Genomic DNA, 19,913 nt, shown 5'->3' with positions numbered 1-19,913 from the left:
TAAAAAGCTCATTCGCACGAATTGGCGGCTTCCGCGGTCGGTTTCGCACGACGCCGCGCCCCGCGAATAGCGCGAAAAAAAAGAAAAAGGATTTTTGCAAAAGCAAAAGCAATGAGCAGGTGCAAAAGGTCAACCTCATGATTTGTAACGATTCCCTGTAGTGCTTCCTGAGGGGGCCCTCCAGAATTCGGTTGCCTGCTTGCAACTATTGTGTGACCCTGCTCTGACCTTAACTGTATGCCACAAAGGTCCTGATTTACAGCTAAAGGAGCAGACAAGCAGGTGCCAGGCTGGAACTTCAAATTCTTTCAGTGACACATTAATTAGCCCCTAATTCATTATTGTCAGTTGGGGCAGGGGCAGGTGTTGTTAATAAACTAACCCCAAATTAATTCATGTCAGTTCAAGCAGGGCAGGTGGGCTTGCTTCTCCCCCCCATCTTCTACAGTGATGATGAACCAGAGGGTGGCATTGATGTAACAGAGGGTGGCATGGGTCAAAGAGAGGGTGCCAGTGGTGAAACAGAGGGTGCTGGGAGGCTGTGATGATGAACCAGACGTAGAAACAACATAGTCGCGACCGTTGCGAGCTGACAAGTAAGTTCGCAATTGCGAACTAGTACCAAATCCTCGCGAACTGGCAGAAACACTTGCGAACACAAAAAAAATAAAAAGTCCGCAAATTCGCGAGAATTCGTGGATTTTGCGGATTGCGAATTCGCAAATCCGCAAAATTCGCGAACGCGAGATTCGCAAAATTCGCCCATGCTTACTGGCGTGAAATATGGTCTCCCATCTCGCCCGTTCTTGGGGCCTTTAATCTTCTTCAGTCACAGAAGCAGCAACGATAAGTTTGGGATGCGGTGGAACTGGCGAGGGGCCTGACGACCTTTCCCTCTCCCATGACACCGCTGGTGCACTACCCGGATTTCCCTCCGGGATGTAAGAGTGCCATTGCTCAATGCTGGAGAGAGGCTGATGTAAGCGCTTAGGCCACCTGTTTGATCTTGAGGGTGTTATCCCATTTGATCGGGTTCGTCTGGACCGTTCCTACCCCAGACAGATGAGTTCTTCTACCTCCAACTCCGACATTGGCTACTACCCCTGCTCTCCTTCAACACGTCTCTCTTAAGCTCACCCACTTCGAGAAATAGATAGCGCACAAGACAAACGACAAGCACCTCACCCCAGAACTCTATACCTTCCTTGCTCCACGCACGACAGGGAAGCGCTCCCGCGGACACTCTAGATGGGAAGCAGAATTGGGTCGGGTCCATACAGACAAGGAGTGGGACAACATTTACTATAGGGCTCCCCACACGGCTTACATCACTGCATGACTGAATCTGCATTCAAGGTGGCATCCTACAGGTATCTCATGCCAGCGAGGATACACCAATGGGACAAGAACCACACCGAGGAATGCTGGCGGGGCTGTGGCCTGGCAGGATCCCTTTCACACCTTCTATGGCACCGCCCGCGGTTGGAGAAGTATTGGGACCAGGTGCTTAACGACATAGACGCTGCATTGACACTGAGATTCCACGCTTCCCGGCCTACACTCTGCTAGGGCTGTCCAATCCAATCACCTTTCCAATACGGTCACTTAGAGGCGGACAGATGGCACTAGCTTTGCTTGCGGCGCGCCAGGCGATCCTAGTCCACTGGGGTACGGCTACAGTGCCGGACCGCTCGGCCTGGCTACACAGGCTTCGGATGATTCTGGCCCTGGAGCGGCTCAGGATGAGTCAAGATCACGAGTACAAGAAATATGCTAAACTCTGGACCCCTTTATAACATTGCTTTCAAAGGACTTACCCGAGGTCACCTGCCCCAAACTCCTACAAGTGCTGCAACTCATACCTCCAACTCCAGATTTAGCGAACCCTACATGAGGGAGTAGTAAGGTTTGGGTGGTTTCAATGGGTTCTGCGGGACATCACACATTTCTTTAGTGTATTTGGTACGGTTTCACTTTTCTTTCCTTTTTCTTTTATGTTCTATTGCGATTTGGGCTTTCCTTATCTACTGTTTGTTTATTATGGTGGGACAGCACGCCTGAGCACGCTGCAGCCTATACTGTTCTATGGTTAAGATCTTCCAGCCTGATATGCCTCCCCGTGAGTATAGCCAGCCTACCGAAAGCAGTAACGAGATACATATCTACATTGCATTGTCCTTTAGCCGTCGCCCCTGTAGTTAGAGGCAAATGGCTGTGTTCAGGTGCAACAGCACATTCCGACTAAATCAATAAAAAGATTTGTTCCATAAAAAAGCAAGAGAGACAAACAGACAACAGAAAAGGATGGGGGAGAGGAACACGGAGAAAAGGGTCACAAAAGGAGAAAGCAGGAACCTGTGTGTGAGGGATAAAGGGGCAGGAAGTGGCTGGCAGTGGAATAATGAGTCACCAGGTGAATTTAAAACTAGGAAGGGGTGGAATGTTTCATTTCGCTCGCAGAATTGGCAGAATTTTTGACACCCAACGTTACTCTTTAACATGGAGTTCTGGCCAAATTCTGCAGGATCTTTCTCCCGTGAGGCTCCAAAATGGGCAAACTAGCAAGTGTGAGGAGATTGGACATCCTCGAGCACAATTTTATAACGCGGGCGGTCTCCGCGGCTCGCGAGCAGTCAGAGGGCTGATGTTTGAGTAGATTTGCTGTCACCAGGCTGAGTATATTCTGTACTCGAGTTGCAGGAAAATTAATTCAATCAGTCTCAGGAACCATCAGAGAACTTCACTGGCTTTCCATCAGGAACAGATCTAAATTCAAAGCTTTGTGTATTGTTTATAAGGCGTTGCATAACCAGGGACCAGCCTTTCTTACGCAACAACTTGTTCCCTATCGGCCCAGCAGATCCCTGAGGTCTTCTGACCTCCTTCAACTGGAAATACCCCGTACCAAACTGGTTTCATGGGGCGACAGAAGATTTCTTGTTTCAGCACCCAAGCTCTGGAATACTTTGCCACTATCTATAAAGAGCAGCCCCTCTCTGTGGTCTTTCCGAAAGCATCTTAAAACGTGGCTATTTGATCAATAATTACATCCCTCTCTAAGGCAGATTTCAGCAAATACTTAGCGCCAAGATGCCCACGGGCCTTCGCTGCGCTTAACAAGTGTTTAAATAAATAAATAAATAAATAATTCCAATGGTTGCGCGCTCTTGTGCAATGCATGCTTCCGTTCCTGCTGATTTTCAGCGCTGCTCATGCTGCTGGTAGTAAATTGCATCGCAAGCTGCATATTTTCCACCCACGGGTGGAATTCTACGGACTCTCGCAGAGTTTTTCTGTCATTCCACAGAATTCCGCAAAACAAAACTCCACAGGTTCCTCCTCCTCTATTTCAACCTACACAGCTCTTGTATTCAGACTGCCAACATATAGTAACAGGCTTCTGAGCAGAGCTTTGCACACGGGTACTCATTTCTTTCACAAATTAAGCACTGAATGTGGCCTACAGATTCAATCACTTCAGTGAGAGCTGAGATCAAAGAGCTTGAGGAACAGTTAGTTTTTAAGTAATTTTCAGAATTTCCGGAAATCTTTTTGAAGCCTAAAGTGGGGAGTGAAGAAATTCCAAAGAACAGAGCCCTGATGGTCAAGAGATGTCTGTCTTATATAATCGCCTTTCACAGGCTGGCTGGCGAGCAGGTTCAGCGATGTACGTCTTAGACATTCGGTCAGCTGGTACTTCCGGAAGGTCTTGGGTAGGTAAGCTGGACCCATTCCTGTGATTGGCTTCAGCATTAGTGGTAACACTTGTGTTAACAGTGGTAACACAATGTGATCTGATCGTCCTAGTTTCGGCGAGGCAGGTGGGGTGAGGTTAAGTCCTGTGTAGATTGCTCCCTTTGCGATAATACAAACGAAAGTCTACCACTCTGAGAAGGAGCGCTATCCCCCATAATGTTTTTGGGGGAAGGAGGGAGGATAATGTTTCCTTTGTAGCGAACAGTAAGAAGGTTGGTTCTGTTGTACCCACCTTGGCATCCCCTCTGATACACACCTCTCATGGGGACCGCTGAAGACCAGTAGAGCTGGTGCCTTCTCCAAATCAGTGGAGGCCATCCTCAATTTTGCCCGTAAACTTGGGCAGAAATGAATAAAGGAACTCTCAACAATCTACAAAGCCAAATGCTGAGCTATTGCCTAATATGGGGAGGGGTGTGGGGCATTAAAGATCAGGGAGGCGCTTGAAAAAATTGACAATAGTTTCACCCAGAGACCGCTTGCTGTTCCCCAAAGCACTCGCTCTGTCATCTGCCACGATGGGGGAGGGGTCGGTTATATTAGTGATCTCATTAAATTCCAAACCCTCCTTCTGTGGCTTAGAATTTAGCCCAAAAGCCAGACATCCTTGAATAGGGTTGTGCTTGCAGACTGCCGAACACTCGACCACTGTCTGAGTATTCCTTGGTTGAAGTACATACAGAATTTATGTTGTAGCATGCGATGGGAGGACTTGTTTACCTCTCCTAGGACTGCACTAGCCAGCTCTAATAGGACTCTGTAGTATTCGTTTTTGAAAAGATGCCTGGAAAATAAAATACGGAGTTCTGTAGATAATCCAATGGTTGAAACCTATATGGGGATTTGTTTGGTTGTAAGTCCTGCACCATACTTTGTATGGGTGACAGTGGGGCATTTACACCACAACATCTTACTGAGGAGACACAGTAAGTGGCACTTTCGTGTACTCTTTCTTGCACTCATTTTTTACAACGTCCTTTATGACCATTTGATGACCAATCTCCACAAACTACCTCACATTTATTTAATTTTGTCAATTGTATTCATTTCTGAGGAAACACTATTTGCTGCCCATTCTTAGGGCGTCCAACATTATTTACCGCCTTTATTTACCTGCAAACCTTGTCCATGATGAAGATCTGCTTTTCCGCTGCCATATATATTTGTGATGTTCTAGGAATCTTATGTAGTTTAAATGGACTTTTTTATGTTGATTGCTATGCTTTTTAGGTCTCACCTATGCAGCGTGCATGTGCTGTACAGGAAAAAGACCTTTAGTAATCGGCACAGCTTTGCGGGCAAAAACATGCACGCGTTGCATTGCTTTGACTGGCAACACGTGCACGTTTGGCGATTCCCTTATGGGAGCGAGCAGTGCCATGTATTATCAATTATCGCGCTCGCTCCCACAAGGGAAATGCTGCCTGCTCTCGGCCACACCCCCCCCCCACCATCTACTTGCACGAAGTGCATGCGCTTGATGTACTGGTCGGGTTCTCATTGCTGGCCTTACAGTCTGCTTTCATGGCTTCTGGCAACCAGGCCCGGTCTCATCGGGGGCTATCTTTATTTCCAGGTGACACTTCTAATATGCGTTGTTGTGAGCCTTCAAGGAGAGACCATAGCAACACTTTGCTGTAGATCGAACAAGTTTTGTCTATGATGTCACAGTGCGTCGATAAACACAGGAATGTCACCTGAGGGTTGCTTCTTAAGATGCCACTGGTGATAACTTCCCCCTACTGGCATGGTTCAGATCTGTTCCTGCCTCTGACAGTGCCGGGGGTGGTCACTCCCTTTTGCCGTTTGCATCTATGGTTTCACTTTTCACAGTTTATTTTTCCCAGTTTGGATGTTGACAACCCCCGTCTTCTGAAGACATTTAACCCCCCGGTTTAATCGGTAACAATAAACCAGCTTTACTAATGATAGCCAGCCCCCTTCTTTTAATGCACCAGTAGTAGACCACCCCCGCGTTTGTCACTTTCGGCCAATGCTGTCTAATATGTGTTGACGTAATTCCGACGCCATATGTACCCAGTGACAAGCCTTCCCTTCCTTCGCATGCTTGATCGCTTATACAGGGTGGACACTTGCTCTACCGCCTGTGCCAATGCCTTCTGTATATTCTTACTCGGATTAATAGAGGTTATACTCGAAGTTGCAAGTGTTCACAGAGCTCTAGAATACTTCATCCATTTGTCCACTTGTATTAGCCCTTCTTTCCTAAGACTGACAGCATCCCGTTTATATAAAAGCGCATCCATTGCTGCCAGCTGTTCCACTGGAGCCACCACACTTATCCGAATACTTGGCCAGTGAACAAGTATTATATTCTCATCTATATTTTAAGCACAGAAAAGCTTGATGCTCTTTTGGTTCTGCATATTAAGCAATGAGGCAGAGATGCACATTACAGCAGAAATGCATCTCTTGAATCTAGGCAGAAGCAGGCTGGAACGCATGCCTCCCCATCTTTGTCAAACAAAACATTACCACTGCCTTCTGGAATATTTATGTTAGCTAGTTCTATTTGTACATAATATACGTGTGCCCTGTCCTAAATTCTGTATGCCACTCATCATTTATTGCACATTAGTTTTGTTTGAAAATAGTTTCCTCCCCCTGTGTGCTGTGGTCCGGATGTTTTGTACGACCCTCTCTCATTCTCATTAGTGCACGTGGGTAAAAATAGCTGAAATATTTCTTGTTATTTTGTTCAAAGCACACATTCACCTTTTACTTTACATTGTAACGTAACTGGTTTGGCGCACTATTTGCCCAGTCTTAAAAGTGAGGAGGCACACATAGCACTTACTTTCTTCGAGAGTGAAAAAAGAAAGGGTCATTAGCAATATTGAGTGCTGAGCCAAACAAGCATTGGCATAGCCAATAGGTCTCGCCTTTGGGGCCTTTTACGTTTTTAGCCATGCAACAGTTGATGTTATTGCACCAAGGATATTGTGCTGCATAACTAAATACTTATAAGGTCCCAAAAGCGAGACCTATTGGCAATGCCAATGCTTGTTATTGTTGGGTTGATTGTCCTCAACATGCTTGAATCCTTGCTTAGGTAATCTAGGGGGACATAGCGGACCCCGTACGAGCTTCCGTTTAGGACTTCTTCTGAGGTTTTTGTTCAATTGGTCTTATGGGAGCTTTGTGGCATTTCACTTGACAGCTGATGCTGTATGATTATGTATCTATTGCTTTGAACTGAGATTAGTACTTGTAACGTTTCTAGTTTGTATATACTGTTATGCATTGTGTACTTTTATGGTTCAAGCGAGGCAAAATAAAGTTGATTTAAGAGTGCTATCCAGGGTGGGAAATCCACTGGGGTCAAGATACCCCTTATAAGATGCAAGTGGTCGAAGTCTTTTGAGCATGTCCTGACCCTGACAGAGAAACAAAACATGGCTGTGGCTGAAGGCTTAGGTGGTGACCCCAAGGCGGTCTTCAAACTGAGCTTGATGTTGGAGGCAAACTGGCCCAGATGCAGAATCTCAGGCTTGGAGTGTTAAGACACCGCTTGCTTTGGTGCATCCATGTTTGGATACTGGCCATGATAGCTCTGATATAATGATGATTGACAATGCTATTTTTGTAAGATCAGTTACAGCGAAGTGTACTAAGCATGCACGCGGAATTCATGTTACAGATTTCCGAGCTCTGGGCTGTGAAGGGCAATGTATATGTTATGGAGCCTAAAACAGTGTGGTAGAAAACACCACCTTTGCCAGAATATTATATGAGAGAGATATCATGTCTGAAATATTGTCTATAGAAATATCACTCCCTTGCAGTTCCTTATAGAAAATCTACACTCAATGTCAAAATATTTTTGTACATGACAATGAGGACCCAATATTTTTTCTAGACGATATTTCTGTACATGATATTCTGACATACAGCAGCGGCAAGTCCATACAGATGTCAGCAAGCCACAGGAGAGGTCGTTGAACAGACAAAGATTCTGAGATTGAACTGGTTTCCAGTTGAATGTGTTCCTTCAGCTCTGGTGTGGCAAGGCAGGTACCAAGGCAACACATTGTGGGCATTGGCATTGAGACATTACTCAAATAGGTCCAAAGCGTACAACCCACTGCAGTGTCGTTGAGCCACGGATGCCAGCATCTCCTCCCAGATGTGACGGTTCCGTCCCTCCCATATGTCAGACTCAACCCACTAAGGATCCTTTGCAACATGAGGATGAACACAGGCGGCCTGGGGACAAGAGTCTCAGGACAAACAGAACAGGCCACAACCTGGGCAAAGTTTGGAGAGACTGTCTGGGTCTAGGTAAGTCTTTTTTTAGAAGAGCTTTGGTAAGTGTTCAAATTTATGATTGGGACAATTGAAGAACTGATTGGCCTGTGGATGAGAGGGGCCACTACGGAGGGACCACTGTTTATTACAGTGATGGCTCGTCCCTCATGTGGCCCCACAGATCTTGGAAGAGAGAGGAGGAGACTGACAGGACTAGTGAGCTGGACACTCACGACTGAGTCTGACACACACCCACACATGCATACGTACACACAAAAACACACACACACCATATGCAGCACACAAAAAACACACACACACCATATGCAACACACAAACACACACACACACACCATATGCAGCAGACAAAAAACACAAACACACCATATGCAGCACACAAAAAACACAAACACACCATATGCAGCAGACAAAAACACACACACCATATGCAGCACAAAAAAATCACAAACACACCATATGCAGCACACAAAAAACACAAACACACCCTATGCACACACACCATATGCAACACACAAACACAGATGATAAATACCAGGAATCATGTCTGAGCTTCAGGGAGGTGCTGGACATCAGGACTGGGAGATGTGCAAGCAGTGTTTGAGACATTGGATATCTGAAGCAGAGAAGCCTTTCACATACATTTGTGTATCATCTGCATATTGATGAATCTTGATTTGCGCTGGAAAGCAGCCCCGGCATAATGTAAAATAGCGCTGTGAGCTACTTTATATGAGGGGGGAGTCCAAAGAGTTGTATATGGGCAGATTCTTATACTAAGAAAAAGAGAGAAGGTTTTCAGACGAAATGTCTGCCTCCTTAATGCAGACACAACATATGAGAAAAGGTTTCTTTTCTCAAAACATTTCTAACTGCATATTTGCCATAATGTACAGTACAAATAAAAATGTTTTTTTTAAAACTATTGGCCTTATTTAGATCGCAGAAGATGTAATACTTTGTCACAAACGTGATGGATACCCCGTCCGCTGTTTTACGATCTCCATAGGATATAATGGGATAGTCATATCCGTCATGTTTGTGATGGAGTAAACCCCTCCACTGACTTCTAATTCAGGCCAATGTCTAACCATAGATAAGATCATGTCCTGTTTGGCCTGTTATGGCCACGCCCACTGACAACTACTAGGTGCTTTGTCAACACATTGCATCGCTAGCTTCCAAGTTCTTTCTACATTTCTGTCTATAATATACCATTTGGACCTTGATTAGGTGTTCCTCATTAAATTATGACTCCCTTGGAAGCCCCTTTTAGCATGGGTGTCGGAAATTTGTGTCTTCGAAAAACAAATGTCAGATTAACCAACCCACCCTCCAGAGGTAAAAGCAGCTGAAATATATCAGGTGACGAAGGCAACCTGAATATCAAAATATGCGTATTCTGGTGCGGTGAGCAACAATTCAGGCGTTTCACACAGCAGTTAGTAATTGTCGTTATGTATCACAAGCCTTAAATGATGATCCAGAGTCAATCTTTATTTATCGGGTGCATCTATATTACTGAACGCGTAACAGAGGCCCAAGGATTTAGATATTAGCTTGTGTAATGATTACATTTGATGAGATTGGAGGGTTCTGGTTGGAGATGAATGAAAAAGTACACAACGGGCCATCACTTTATCTCTGACTCTGGGGTTTTGTGTCCATCTGAGGCCACCCACATGAACACATTTTGTGAAGAAATATTTCACTGAAGTTGTATCCGGTGTAATCTATGACTGCACCCTGTCTTTGCCTCAGGCACATCTCAGTAGAGGTCCATGAGTTACACACCCTCCCACCCCTCCCGCTTACCGTGGATCTTGAAGAACTTTGTGTCAACGATGGCGATCATAGAGTGCAGCTTTTGCTTCAGGAGGCGCTGCGGTGGGAGGTTTCCAATGAACTCTCGCATCAGCTTACTGGAAGAGGAACGAGGAGAGCATTATGGGTAGACAATTCGAGGCCCACCAATCACAGCATTTCAAAGAAACCCCTGGGGAAAGATCCTCCAGCTGGCCAGCATCCCTATTGCTCATTAATATTCAACTAATTCTAAAATACAGGATAAACCTGGTAACGCATTGAGTCGGTTTCACAGCAGATCTAGTTTCAACTTTGTGATCTACACAAGTGTCAAGTAGGAGTCAGCATATACTAAGCCTGGGCGGTAAATTCTGTTCCGCTAGTGGAATTTGGGTAATTTTGTGTTCCGCAAAAAACGCAGAATTGGCAAAAAGTCCACGATCCGCGGCTTCGCAGAATGTTTTGCTTGTTCGCATTTTCAAAATGCGTGTTCATGAGATATTTCCCCCCGAGCACGCAAAAAGCATTCGCGAACAGGAAAAAGGCATTGCAAAAGGGTGGAACAAGCAATTCCGCATGTTCGCAGAACTCTGTGTGTTCGCAAAGATTTTTTACCGTTTTGCGGAGCTTTGCATAGCGCGACTACGCAAATTCCACCCACCCCTAGCATATACATCTAGTCTTCATAGATTTAAATGTTTGTAAATCCGATATTTGTGTAAATCTTAGTTTCTTCATTCACCACCTTTGATTGCCCAGGAGCTCGCTTGCTACCTTATGAGTAAACGATAGCTTGCTTTCTCACCAGCCTAGCAGTGATCGCTGAAGAAAGCCCTAATGGCTGATATGCATTGTGGTAGAAACAAAGATGATTCTCAGAATGATCAGAAATCTGGTGGAATATGTGAGTTACCCAACACCATATGGACAATAACATCAACTTTAGTAATTAAAAATGTGAGTTATAAAATACGAAAATAAAGGAATCCCTTTTAATCATTGATGAACGTGACCTGCAATTATTAAGGATCTGAAAATCTTTCTAAGCGCCCTCATTCACTATCATCCGAGTAGGCGCTAGCTTGAACACTCACCAGCATGTGAATAATTGCTTGTTTGTTCATTTACCTTCACAATAAATTACTGCTACATCACTCACTCAGTATATATGATTAATGACTAACTCCTCACTCAGTATATATGATTAATGACTAACTCCTCACTCAGTATATATGATTAATGACTAACTCCTCACTCAGTATATATGATTAATGACTAACTCCTCACTCAGTATATATGATTAATGGCTAACTCCTCACTCAGTATATATGATTAATGGCTAACTCCTCACTCAGTATATATGATTAATGGCTAACTCCTCACTCAGTATATATGATTAATGGCTAACTCCTCACTCAGTATATATGATTAATGGCTAACCCCTCACTCAGTATTATATGAGTGAATCATGTCCTCACCTGAGCAGGACTCGGTCAAACAGCCCGGACATGTCTTCCAGCACCGAGGGAATGTACTTCAACGCAGCGCCCTGAAAAGAAGAGAAGACCCAGAGTCATATATTATTCCAACTTGAAATTGGAATTACAATTTGTTTTCATTTTAATTTTCCTTTATAATTTAGCATCTTTCCAAGATGGTGGTTTGAACATAAGCTTTTGCTAACAAGACTAAACGCCGCGCACACGTTTACTACAGTAAGACATTCTTGTTCCGCAGTCTGCACTGTTAGTTTCAGGGACACAAACTAGAACGCCATGTCCTTGCTTTGCTTTTTTGCTGATAGGGGACAACTCTTTTCCACAGCTGAAGTAAAGCTGTTTTTCTGTGTCTCTTGCAGAATGAGATAAGGCCGGTGTTTTATTATTTAAACAGCGCCCATTTTGAATTCAGCGGAGAGGCGCTTTACGCCCGAGTTATCACGGATGCTGCGGAGAGCTGTGAATGAGATGCTGGTCTGCAGGCCCGACATACATCCTAAAAAGGAAGATAGCTGCTCTGGTCGAGGCGCACAGGCTTGCATACTGAGATGGATTGCATTTGTTAATGCACTGCGGCCGGCTTCCTGAGACATTGCACCGAGGTATGGGGTTAGATCATTCGAACCGGGTCTGACAGAAGGGTACTCGCACCATGCTCTCGGTAGTGTAGTCAAGCCAGCCGCATAATGAAGTCGCAGTCTGCAGCATAATTTTGTCCTCCCCTGCCGCACAATTCCATTTCCCAGCCCAGACCATATGTAAGACGTCCATGGTATCGCACTACTATGCTGTGTCTGAGATAGAAGAGATTGCTGTAAGCGGCTAAAAAGAAAACGAATTGTAACGCTACAAAAGATTCGCATCTAAAACATCAGAAAATACTCTGAAGAACGTCCAAAAATATTAAATGCACTCTGTATCAAATCTCAAGCCTGGAAGATGATGACATTTTGTAAAAATGCATAGAAAAGATCCCAAAAAGTAAAAAAAAAAATAGAGGGAATTGTAAGGCAGTACACTTAAAAAATGATTAAATAATAAACATAAAAAAAATAAAATAGTGGAGGGTGGAGGCAGTCCTTTTCTGAACACAGAGGGAGCACGTATGCCAAGCCCCAGAAAAAGAAACACGATGCAAGGAGATGCAGGGAACAGAGGTTAGGGAAAAAAGTGGCAGGGGAGTGTGGAAAGAAGAAAACAAGTAGATTTTGGTAAAGGAGTCACTTGTAGTTTAGAAAAATAGAGCAAAGAAGATCAACAGATGCAGGTTGATCACTAGGGTATAGGAAAAGAAAAAGAAAATATAGCTTAGGGGTGCTGCTGTAAAATGGGGGCACACCCCCTAAAGAAATACAAAAGAAGAAGAAAAAATAAGGAAGGAGAGGAGTGTATAAGGAGAAGAGGGACAAGAAAAGGGGGCAAAACAAGGCAGGGTATTAGTAGGCTCGCTCATCTAAGGAAGAGAACTAAAAACAATAGATGTCAACACTGCAGCAGGCGACGAGGTGCTGGGGGGGGGGGGGGGGTAGGGAGAGGGAAGATGAAAGATTGAATCTTAGTACCTTTGTGATCCTTAAAGAAAAGCTTGTGAGATGCAATTTCGAGATAAGGGGCCTTCACTGAATTGGATACCAGCATTATGACTATAGCATGTCATAGTAATTGGAGCTAGGAGACCCATAATGGGGTCCGTTGCATCGACAGAGATGGGAATAATTGTTCTGTGCCTGTGTGGTGATGACAAACGTCAATTCTCAGGAATTGGTGCGGCAGCGTCTCTAGAAATCTTTGGGTCCGCAAGGATTTAACTTGGGCAGAGGATGTGGGGTACCAGCCAGAGCTGCCGACTTTGGAGCTGAGGAACGAGGTTCGAGTCTCGGCGTCGGCTCAACATCCTGTGATTCTGGGCAAATCACTTATTCTCAGTGGCCTAGGAAGGGGCGGTGCGGTGGGTGCAGGTCGCCCCGGGTGTCTTCACTGAGGGAGGTGACAAAATGGCAAAAATATGTGTTTTAAAAAGAAATTTTCCGCACCGGGTACCACCTGACCTTGCTACGCCACTGCTTATTCTCCCAGTGTCTACCCAAAATGAATGTCCTTGTGTAATGTAACCTTTAGTTTCAAGTTTGCACTATTTAAAACTAGGCCCGAGCCCACCTGCGTGAGCACCGATTCCCTGGCCTGACCGCCACGGCAGTCTCTGTGTTTCCGGCGACCCACCCAATTCAGTCTAGCGCCCACCTTCTCCTACTAGACGCTTTAGCACCATTATCATTGCCCCACTTACTATGACGCCGCTATTCTTCACTGCTTGGGCTCACGCCAACCTTATCCCCGAGGATAACCTCACAATCATACGCAGTGCTAATTTGTAATAGGATAAGTGCCGGTGCCCGAAGTGCCGACGCCATTATATGTCAGGGTGCTGAATCCAATGGCTGCGAAGCCTTGAGTCCGCCCCATGTGTCTTCAATAGAGGTGAGAGTGCCAGCAAATCAATAAAGGGAGAGCCTGGCCAAGGGTGGCCAAGGGTCTGGCTCGGTTCTAAGAGCCTGTGCACAAGCTGAGCCCTGAGAATATTTGCTGTTACTTATACAATAAACATAAAACAAAATAGGATAAAATCTCTTCGAATATAAAAAAAAGTGTATTTCTTTAACGTGCAAGCTTTGACATTAAGAAGGCACTTTCTTGCACTGCACTGGGAAAAACTTATTCAAAATGATAGTTTTGTGCACTCACATATCTGAAAGTGCGTTCATACCCGATAATGAAGGAAAAAAGAGTTTTGGAGAAATAAAACATTTGCCTAAGACCACATAATTTAAGCAGGGAAACCGATTTATCCAGGTTTTCTGGTTTCAGTTTGTACACATCAGTTGGAAAAGAGTATTTATTTGTCTTCCTTTATCAGAAGGCTTTGTTTTTACCTTTTAGAGCATTTTTCTGCAGTTTTTAACTACTGCAGGAACTCCTCTCAATGTCCAAGCGCTTTACACGAGCACAAGTTACATTACACAGGGTCGCATACATTGTTTATAGGCACGGGCAGATTACACGATTTGCACAGAATCACAGGATATTGAGCCAACGCGGAGACTTGAACCTCGGTCCCCACTTCCGCAGTCGGCAGCTCTGACCGTAATGGCAGATCTGGGATGGCGGGAGGGAGGCAGCCGAAGCCACATGAAAGCTCGGCTCGTAATGGGCTTGAGGTTCCACCTGGAGCTCGAGCTGAGCCAGAGCCAGGCTTCAGGTCTGCGCCTGGCTCAAGCTTTCAGTGGCTCGCCCACCTTTACTCTCCAATACACCACCAGACACACCTTGTCTCTTTCTCCCATTCTTACAGCTTCCCACTTTCACCCTTTGTGATGATTTTTCCGTCTTTCTTTTCGTCCATCGTTCTGCTTTGTGTCCTTTCCCTTTCTTGCTCTGGAGAGGGAAAATAAGTGCTGTCCCCCAAAAAGTGAGTGCTAGTGCCCCCACTGGCTCAAATTAGGCACTGATTATAGCGGATCGAAACGCCGTCAACCATTAATATGGACCTGCTAATATGAAATACAATTTTAACATAAAGGCTGTATTTTTGCAACTTAGGACCTCATTTTGAGTTTGGTGAATGGGTTAGTCCGTCGCAAGTGTGTTGGATATCTCGTCCGCCGAATTGCCAGTCCAGTATATCTAATGGCACTTGTAATGCGGTGGATGGGATATCCGTTAGTGTCTGTGATAGAGTAACCTGTCCGTGTATTACAAGTCCAGTATATCCAATGACACTTGTTATACAGTGGATGGGATATCCGTCACATCTGTGATGGAATAACCTGTCCGCTTATTACAAGTCCAGTATATCCAATGACACTTGTTACACAGTGGATGGGATATCCGTCACGTCTATGATGGAGTAACCTGTCCATGTATTACAAGTCCAGTATATCCAATGACACTTGTTATACAGTGGATGGGATATCCGTCACGTCTATGATGGAGTAACCTGTCCGTGTATTACAAGTCCAGTATATCCAATGACACTTGTTATACAGTGGATGGGATATCCGTCACGTCTGTGATGGAATAACCTGTCCGCTTATTACAAGTCCAGTATATCCAATGACACTTGTTATACAGTGAATGGGATATCCGTCACGTCTGTGATGGAGTAACCTGTCCGTGTATTACAAGTCCAGTATATCCAATGACACTTGTTATACAGTGGATGGGATATCCGTCATGTCTGTGATGGAGTAACCTGTTCACTTATTACAAGTCAAGTATATCCAATGACACTTGTTATACAGTGGATGGGATATCCGTCACGTCTGTGATGGAGTAACCTGTTCGCTTATTACAAGTCCAGTATATCCAATGACACTTGTTATACAGTGGATGGAATATCCGTCACATCTGTGATGGAGTAACCTGTCCGTGTATTACAAGTCCAGTATATCCAATGACACGTGCTACAGTGGATGGGATATCCGTCACGTCTGTGATGGAGTAACCTGTTCGCTTATTACAAGTCCAGTATATCCAATGACACTTGTTATACAGTGGATGGAATATCCGTCACATCTGTGATGGAGTAACCTGTCCGTGTATTACAAGTCCAGTATATCCAATGACACTTGTGCTACAGTGGATGGGATATCTGTCACATCTGTGATGGAGTAACCTGTCCGCTTATTACAAGTCCAGTATATCCAATGACACTTGTTACACAGTGGATGGGATATCTGTCACATCTGTGATGGAGTAACCTGTCCGCTTATTACAAGTCCAGTATATCCAATGACACTTGTTATACAGTGGATGGGATATCCGTCACGTCTGTGATGGAGTAACCTGTCCGCTTATTACAAGTCCAGTATATCCAATGACACTTGTTACACAGTGGATGGGATATCTGTCACATCTGTGATGGAGTAACCTGTCCGTGTATTACAAGTCCAGTATATCCAATGACACTTGTTATACAGTGGATGGGATATCCGTCACGTCTGTGATGGAGTAACCAGTTCGCTTCTTACAAGTCCAGTATATCCAATGACACTTGTTATACAGTGGATGGAATATCCGTCACATCTGTGATGGAGTAACCTGTCCGTGTATTACAAGTCCAGTATATCCAATGACACTTGTTATACAGTGGATGGGATATCCGTCACGTCTGTGATGGAGTAACCTGTTCGCTTATTACAAGTCCAGTATATCCAATGACACTTGTTATACAGTGGATGGAATATCCGTCACATCTGTGATGGAGTAACCTGTCCGTGTATTACAAGTCCAGTATATCCAATGACACTTGTTATACAGTGGATGGGACATCCGTCACGTCTGTGATGGAGTAACCTGTCTGCTTATTACAAGTCCAGTATATCCAATGACACTTGTTATACAGTGGATGGGATATCCGTCACATCTGTGATGGAGACCTGTCTGTGTATTACAAGTCCAGTATATACAATGACACTTGTTATACAGTGGATGGGATATCCGTCACGTCTGTGATGGAGTAACCTGTTCGCTTATTACAAGTCCAGTATATCCAATGACACTTGTTATACAGTGGATGGGATATCCGTCACGTCTGTGATGGAGTAACCTGTCTGCTTATTACAAGTCCAGTATATCCAATGACAATTGTTATACAGTGGATGGGATATCCGTCACGTCTGTGATGGAGTAACCTGTTCGCTTATTACAAGTCCAGTATATCCAATGACACTTATTATACAGTGGATGGGATATCCGTCACATCTGTGATGGAGTAACCTGTCTGCTTATTACAAGTCCAGTATCTCCAATGACACTTGTTATACAGTGGATGGGATATCCGTCACGTCTGTGATGGAGTAACCTGTTCGCTTATTACAAGTCCAGTATATCCAATGACACTTGTTATACAGTGGATGGGATATCCGTCACGTCTGTGATGGAATAAGCTGTCCGTGTATTACAAGTCCAGTATATCCAATGACACTTGTTATACAGTGAATGGGATATCTGTCACATCTGTGATGGAGTAACCTGTCAGTGTATTACAAGTCCAGTATATCCAATGACACTTGTTATACAGTGGATGGGATATCCGTCACGTCTGTGATGGAGTAACCTGTTCGCTTATTACAAGTCCAGTATATCCAATGACACTTGTTATACAGTGGATGGGATATCCGTCACGTCTGTGATGGAGTAACCTGTTCGCTTATTACAAGTCTAGTAGTCAAGTCAAGTCATAGAATTTGTATAGCGCACTACATACCCAGAGGGTTTCAAGGCGCTTAGGAAGGGGAGGAGGATTATTTGTCAAATATCCACGTTTTAAGCTGCTTTCTGAAAGCTAGGTGGTTCTGGGTGAGGCGAAGGTAAGCGGGGAGTGAGTTCCATGTTTTAGCAGCCAGGTATGAAAAGGATCTGCCTCCCATGGTGGTCTTGTTGATGCGAGGTACAGTGGCGAAGGCTTGGCTGGAAGAACGTAGTTGGCGGGAGGGGGTGTAGAAGGACAGTCGAGAGTTGAGGCAATCTGGTCCGATGTTGTAGAGTGATTTGTGTGCGTGGGTAAGCAGTCGGAAAGTGATCCTCTTATTGACGGGTAGCCAGTGGAGGTCTTTAAGGTGACCAGAGATGTGTTCGTTGCGTGGGATGTCTAATATGAGCCTGGCTGAGGCGTTTTGGATTCGTTGGAGTTTCTTCTGGAGTTTAGCGGTGGTACCTGCGTAGAGGGTGTTTCCGTAGTCCAGTCGGCTCGTGACCAGAGCGTGGGTGACTGTTTTCCTTGTTTCGGAGGGGATCCAGCGAAATGTTTTTCTGAGCATGCGAAGAATGTTGAAGCAGGACGAGGATACGGCGCTGACTTGTCTGTTCATTGAGAGTGAAGAATCCAGGATGACGCCAAGGTTCCGTGCGTGGTCTGTCGGGATGGGTGCTTTTCCGAGGGCTTCCGGCCACCAGGAGTCGTCCCATGCAGAGGGGGATGTACCTAAGATGAGGACTTCTGTTTTGTCTGAGTTCAGTTTCAGACGGCTTTGTTTCATCCATTCGGCGACTTCTTTCATTCCTTCGTGTAAGTTAGTCTTGGCGGTGCTGGGGTCCTTGGTGAGAGAAAGGATCAGTTGAGTGTCATCCGCGTAAGAGATGATGTTGAGGTTGTGTTGGCGGGCGATGGCCGCGAGGGGGCTCATGTATACGTTGAAGAGGGTGGGACTGAGTGAGGATCCTTGAGGTACGCCGCATATGACTTCAGAGGCCTCGGACTTGAATGGTGGGAGGCGGACTCTCTGGGTTCTTCCGGTGAGGAACGAGGTAATCCAATCAAGTGCTTTTCCTTGGATTCCGATGTTATTGAGGCGTTGTAGAAGGGTGCTGTGGCAGACTGTGTCGAATGCTGCAGAGAGGTCGAGGAGGATGAGGGCGACTGTGTCTCCATTGTCCAGAAGAGTTCGAATGTCGTCTGTTGCTGCGATGAGGGCGGTCTCAGTGCTGTGTTTGGCTCGGAAGCCAGATTGTGAGGGGTCGAGGGATTTGTTGGTTTCGAGGAAGGCGGCGAGCTGGTTGTTGACGGTTTTCTCAATGACTTTGGCCGGGAAAGGAAGAAGCGAGATGGGGCAGTAGTTTTTGAGTTCGGTAGGGTCTGCTGTTGGTTTTTTCAGAAGGGCGGTGAGTTCAGCGTGTTTCCAGTCTTCCGGGAAGGTGGCGGAGTTGAGGGAGTAGTTGATGACGTCTCGGAGGTGCGGTGCTATGACGGAGTCTGCTTTGTTGAAGATGTGGTGAGGGCAAGGGTCTGTGGGGGATCCAGAGTGGATGGAATTCATCAGGCGGATGGTGTCCTCAGTGGAGATTGGGTTCCAGGCGTTAAGGGTGTTTACGGGGGGAAGATGGTCAGCAGATGGTAGGGTGGGTTGGCTTCCGGGTTGGTTATCAAAGCTGTTGTGGATGTCAGCGATCTTGTTGTGGAAGAAAGAGGCTAGGGAGTCGCAGAGGGTTTGAGAGGGGGTGATGTCGTTGGAGTTTGCCGAGGGGTTGGAAAATTCCTTGACGATGTTGAAAAGTTCCTTGCTGTTGTGGGCGTTGTTGTCAAGTCGATCCTTGAATGCTGTTTTCTTGGCTTTACGGATCAGTTGGTGGTGAGTGCGGGTGGCGCTTTTGAGGGCGTCCTTGTTGCTGGTGGATGGGTCTTTTTTCCAGGCCTTTTCAAGGGAGCGGCATAGTTTCTTGGACTTCTTGAGATCATCGTTGAACCATGAGGCCTTCTTGTTGACAAGTTTGTGTTGACGTTTTTTCAGTGGTGCTAAGGTGTCGGCGGTGTTGGATAACCAAAGGGTGAAGTTGGAGGCGGCTTCGTTTGCGTTAGAAGAGAGGGCTGGGGAGGTTCGAAGGAGCGATGCGGAGATCTGATCTGTGGTGATTTTGTTCCAGTTTCTTTGTAGAGTTGGTTGGAGGTGGATGATGGGTTTCGGCTTGTTGTAGGTGAAGTGAACGCAGCTGTGGTCAGTCCAGAGGAGCTCCGTAGTGTGGCTGAAGGAGACATGTTTGCTGGAGGAGAAGATGGGGTCGAGTGTGTGA

At 45.4% G+C, this 19,913-nt stretch overlaps 1 protein-coding gene across 1 annotated transcript in view; it reads right to left on the bottom strand.

The window, feature by feature from the left end:
* Nucleotides 1-19,913, bottom strand: part of LOC147662001 (dedicator of cytokinesis protein 5-like) — a 202,657-nt gene that overhangs the window by 157,665 nt on the left and 25,079 nt on the right. The window contains exons 2-3 of the mRNA XM_086951192.1: nucleotides 11,328-11,398; nucleotides 9,859-9,965 (exon numbers count right to left, since the gene is read on the bottom strand). Of these exons, the coding sequence (XP_086807318.1) occupies nucleotides 9,859-9,965; nucleotides 11,328-11,398 (178 nt within the window). The remainder of the gene's footprint in view (nucleotides 1-9,858; nucleotides 9,966-11,327; nucleotides 11,399-19,913) is intronic.

This window comes from Lissotriton vulgaris, unplaced genomic scaffold (assembly GCF_964263255.1).
Source record: "Lissotriton vulgaris unplaced genomic scaffold, aLisVul1.2 SCAFFOLD_1741, whole genome shotgun sequence".
Taxonomy (NCBI): domain Eukaryota; kingdom Metazoa; phylum Chordata; class Amphibia; order Caudata; family Salamandridae; genus Lissotriton; species Lissotriton vulgaris.
Note: the sequence above shows the minus strand (reverse complement) of the source record. Positions and strands in the feature narration are given on the sequence as shown.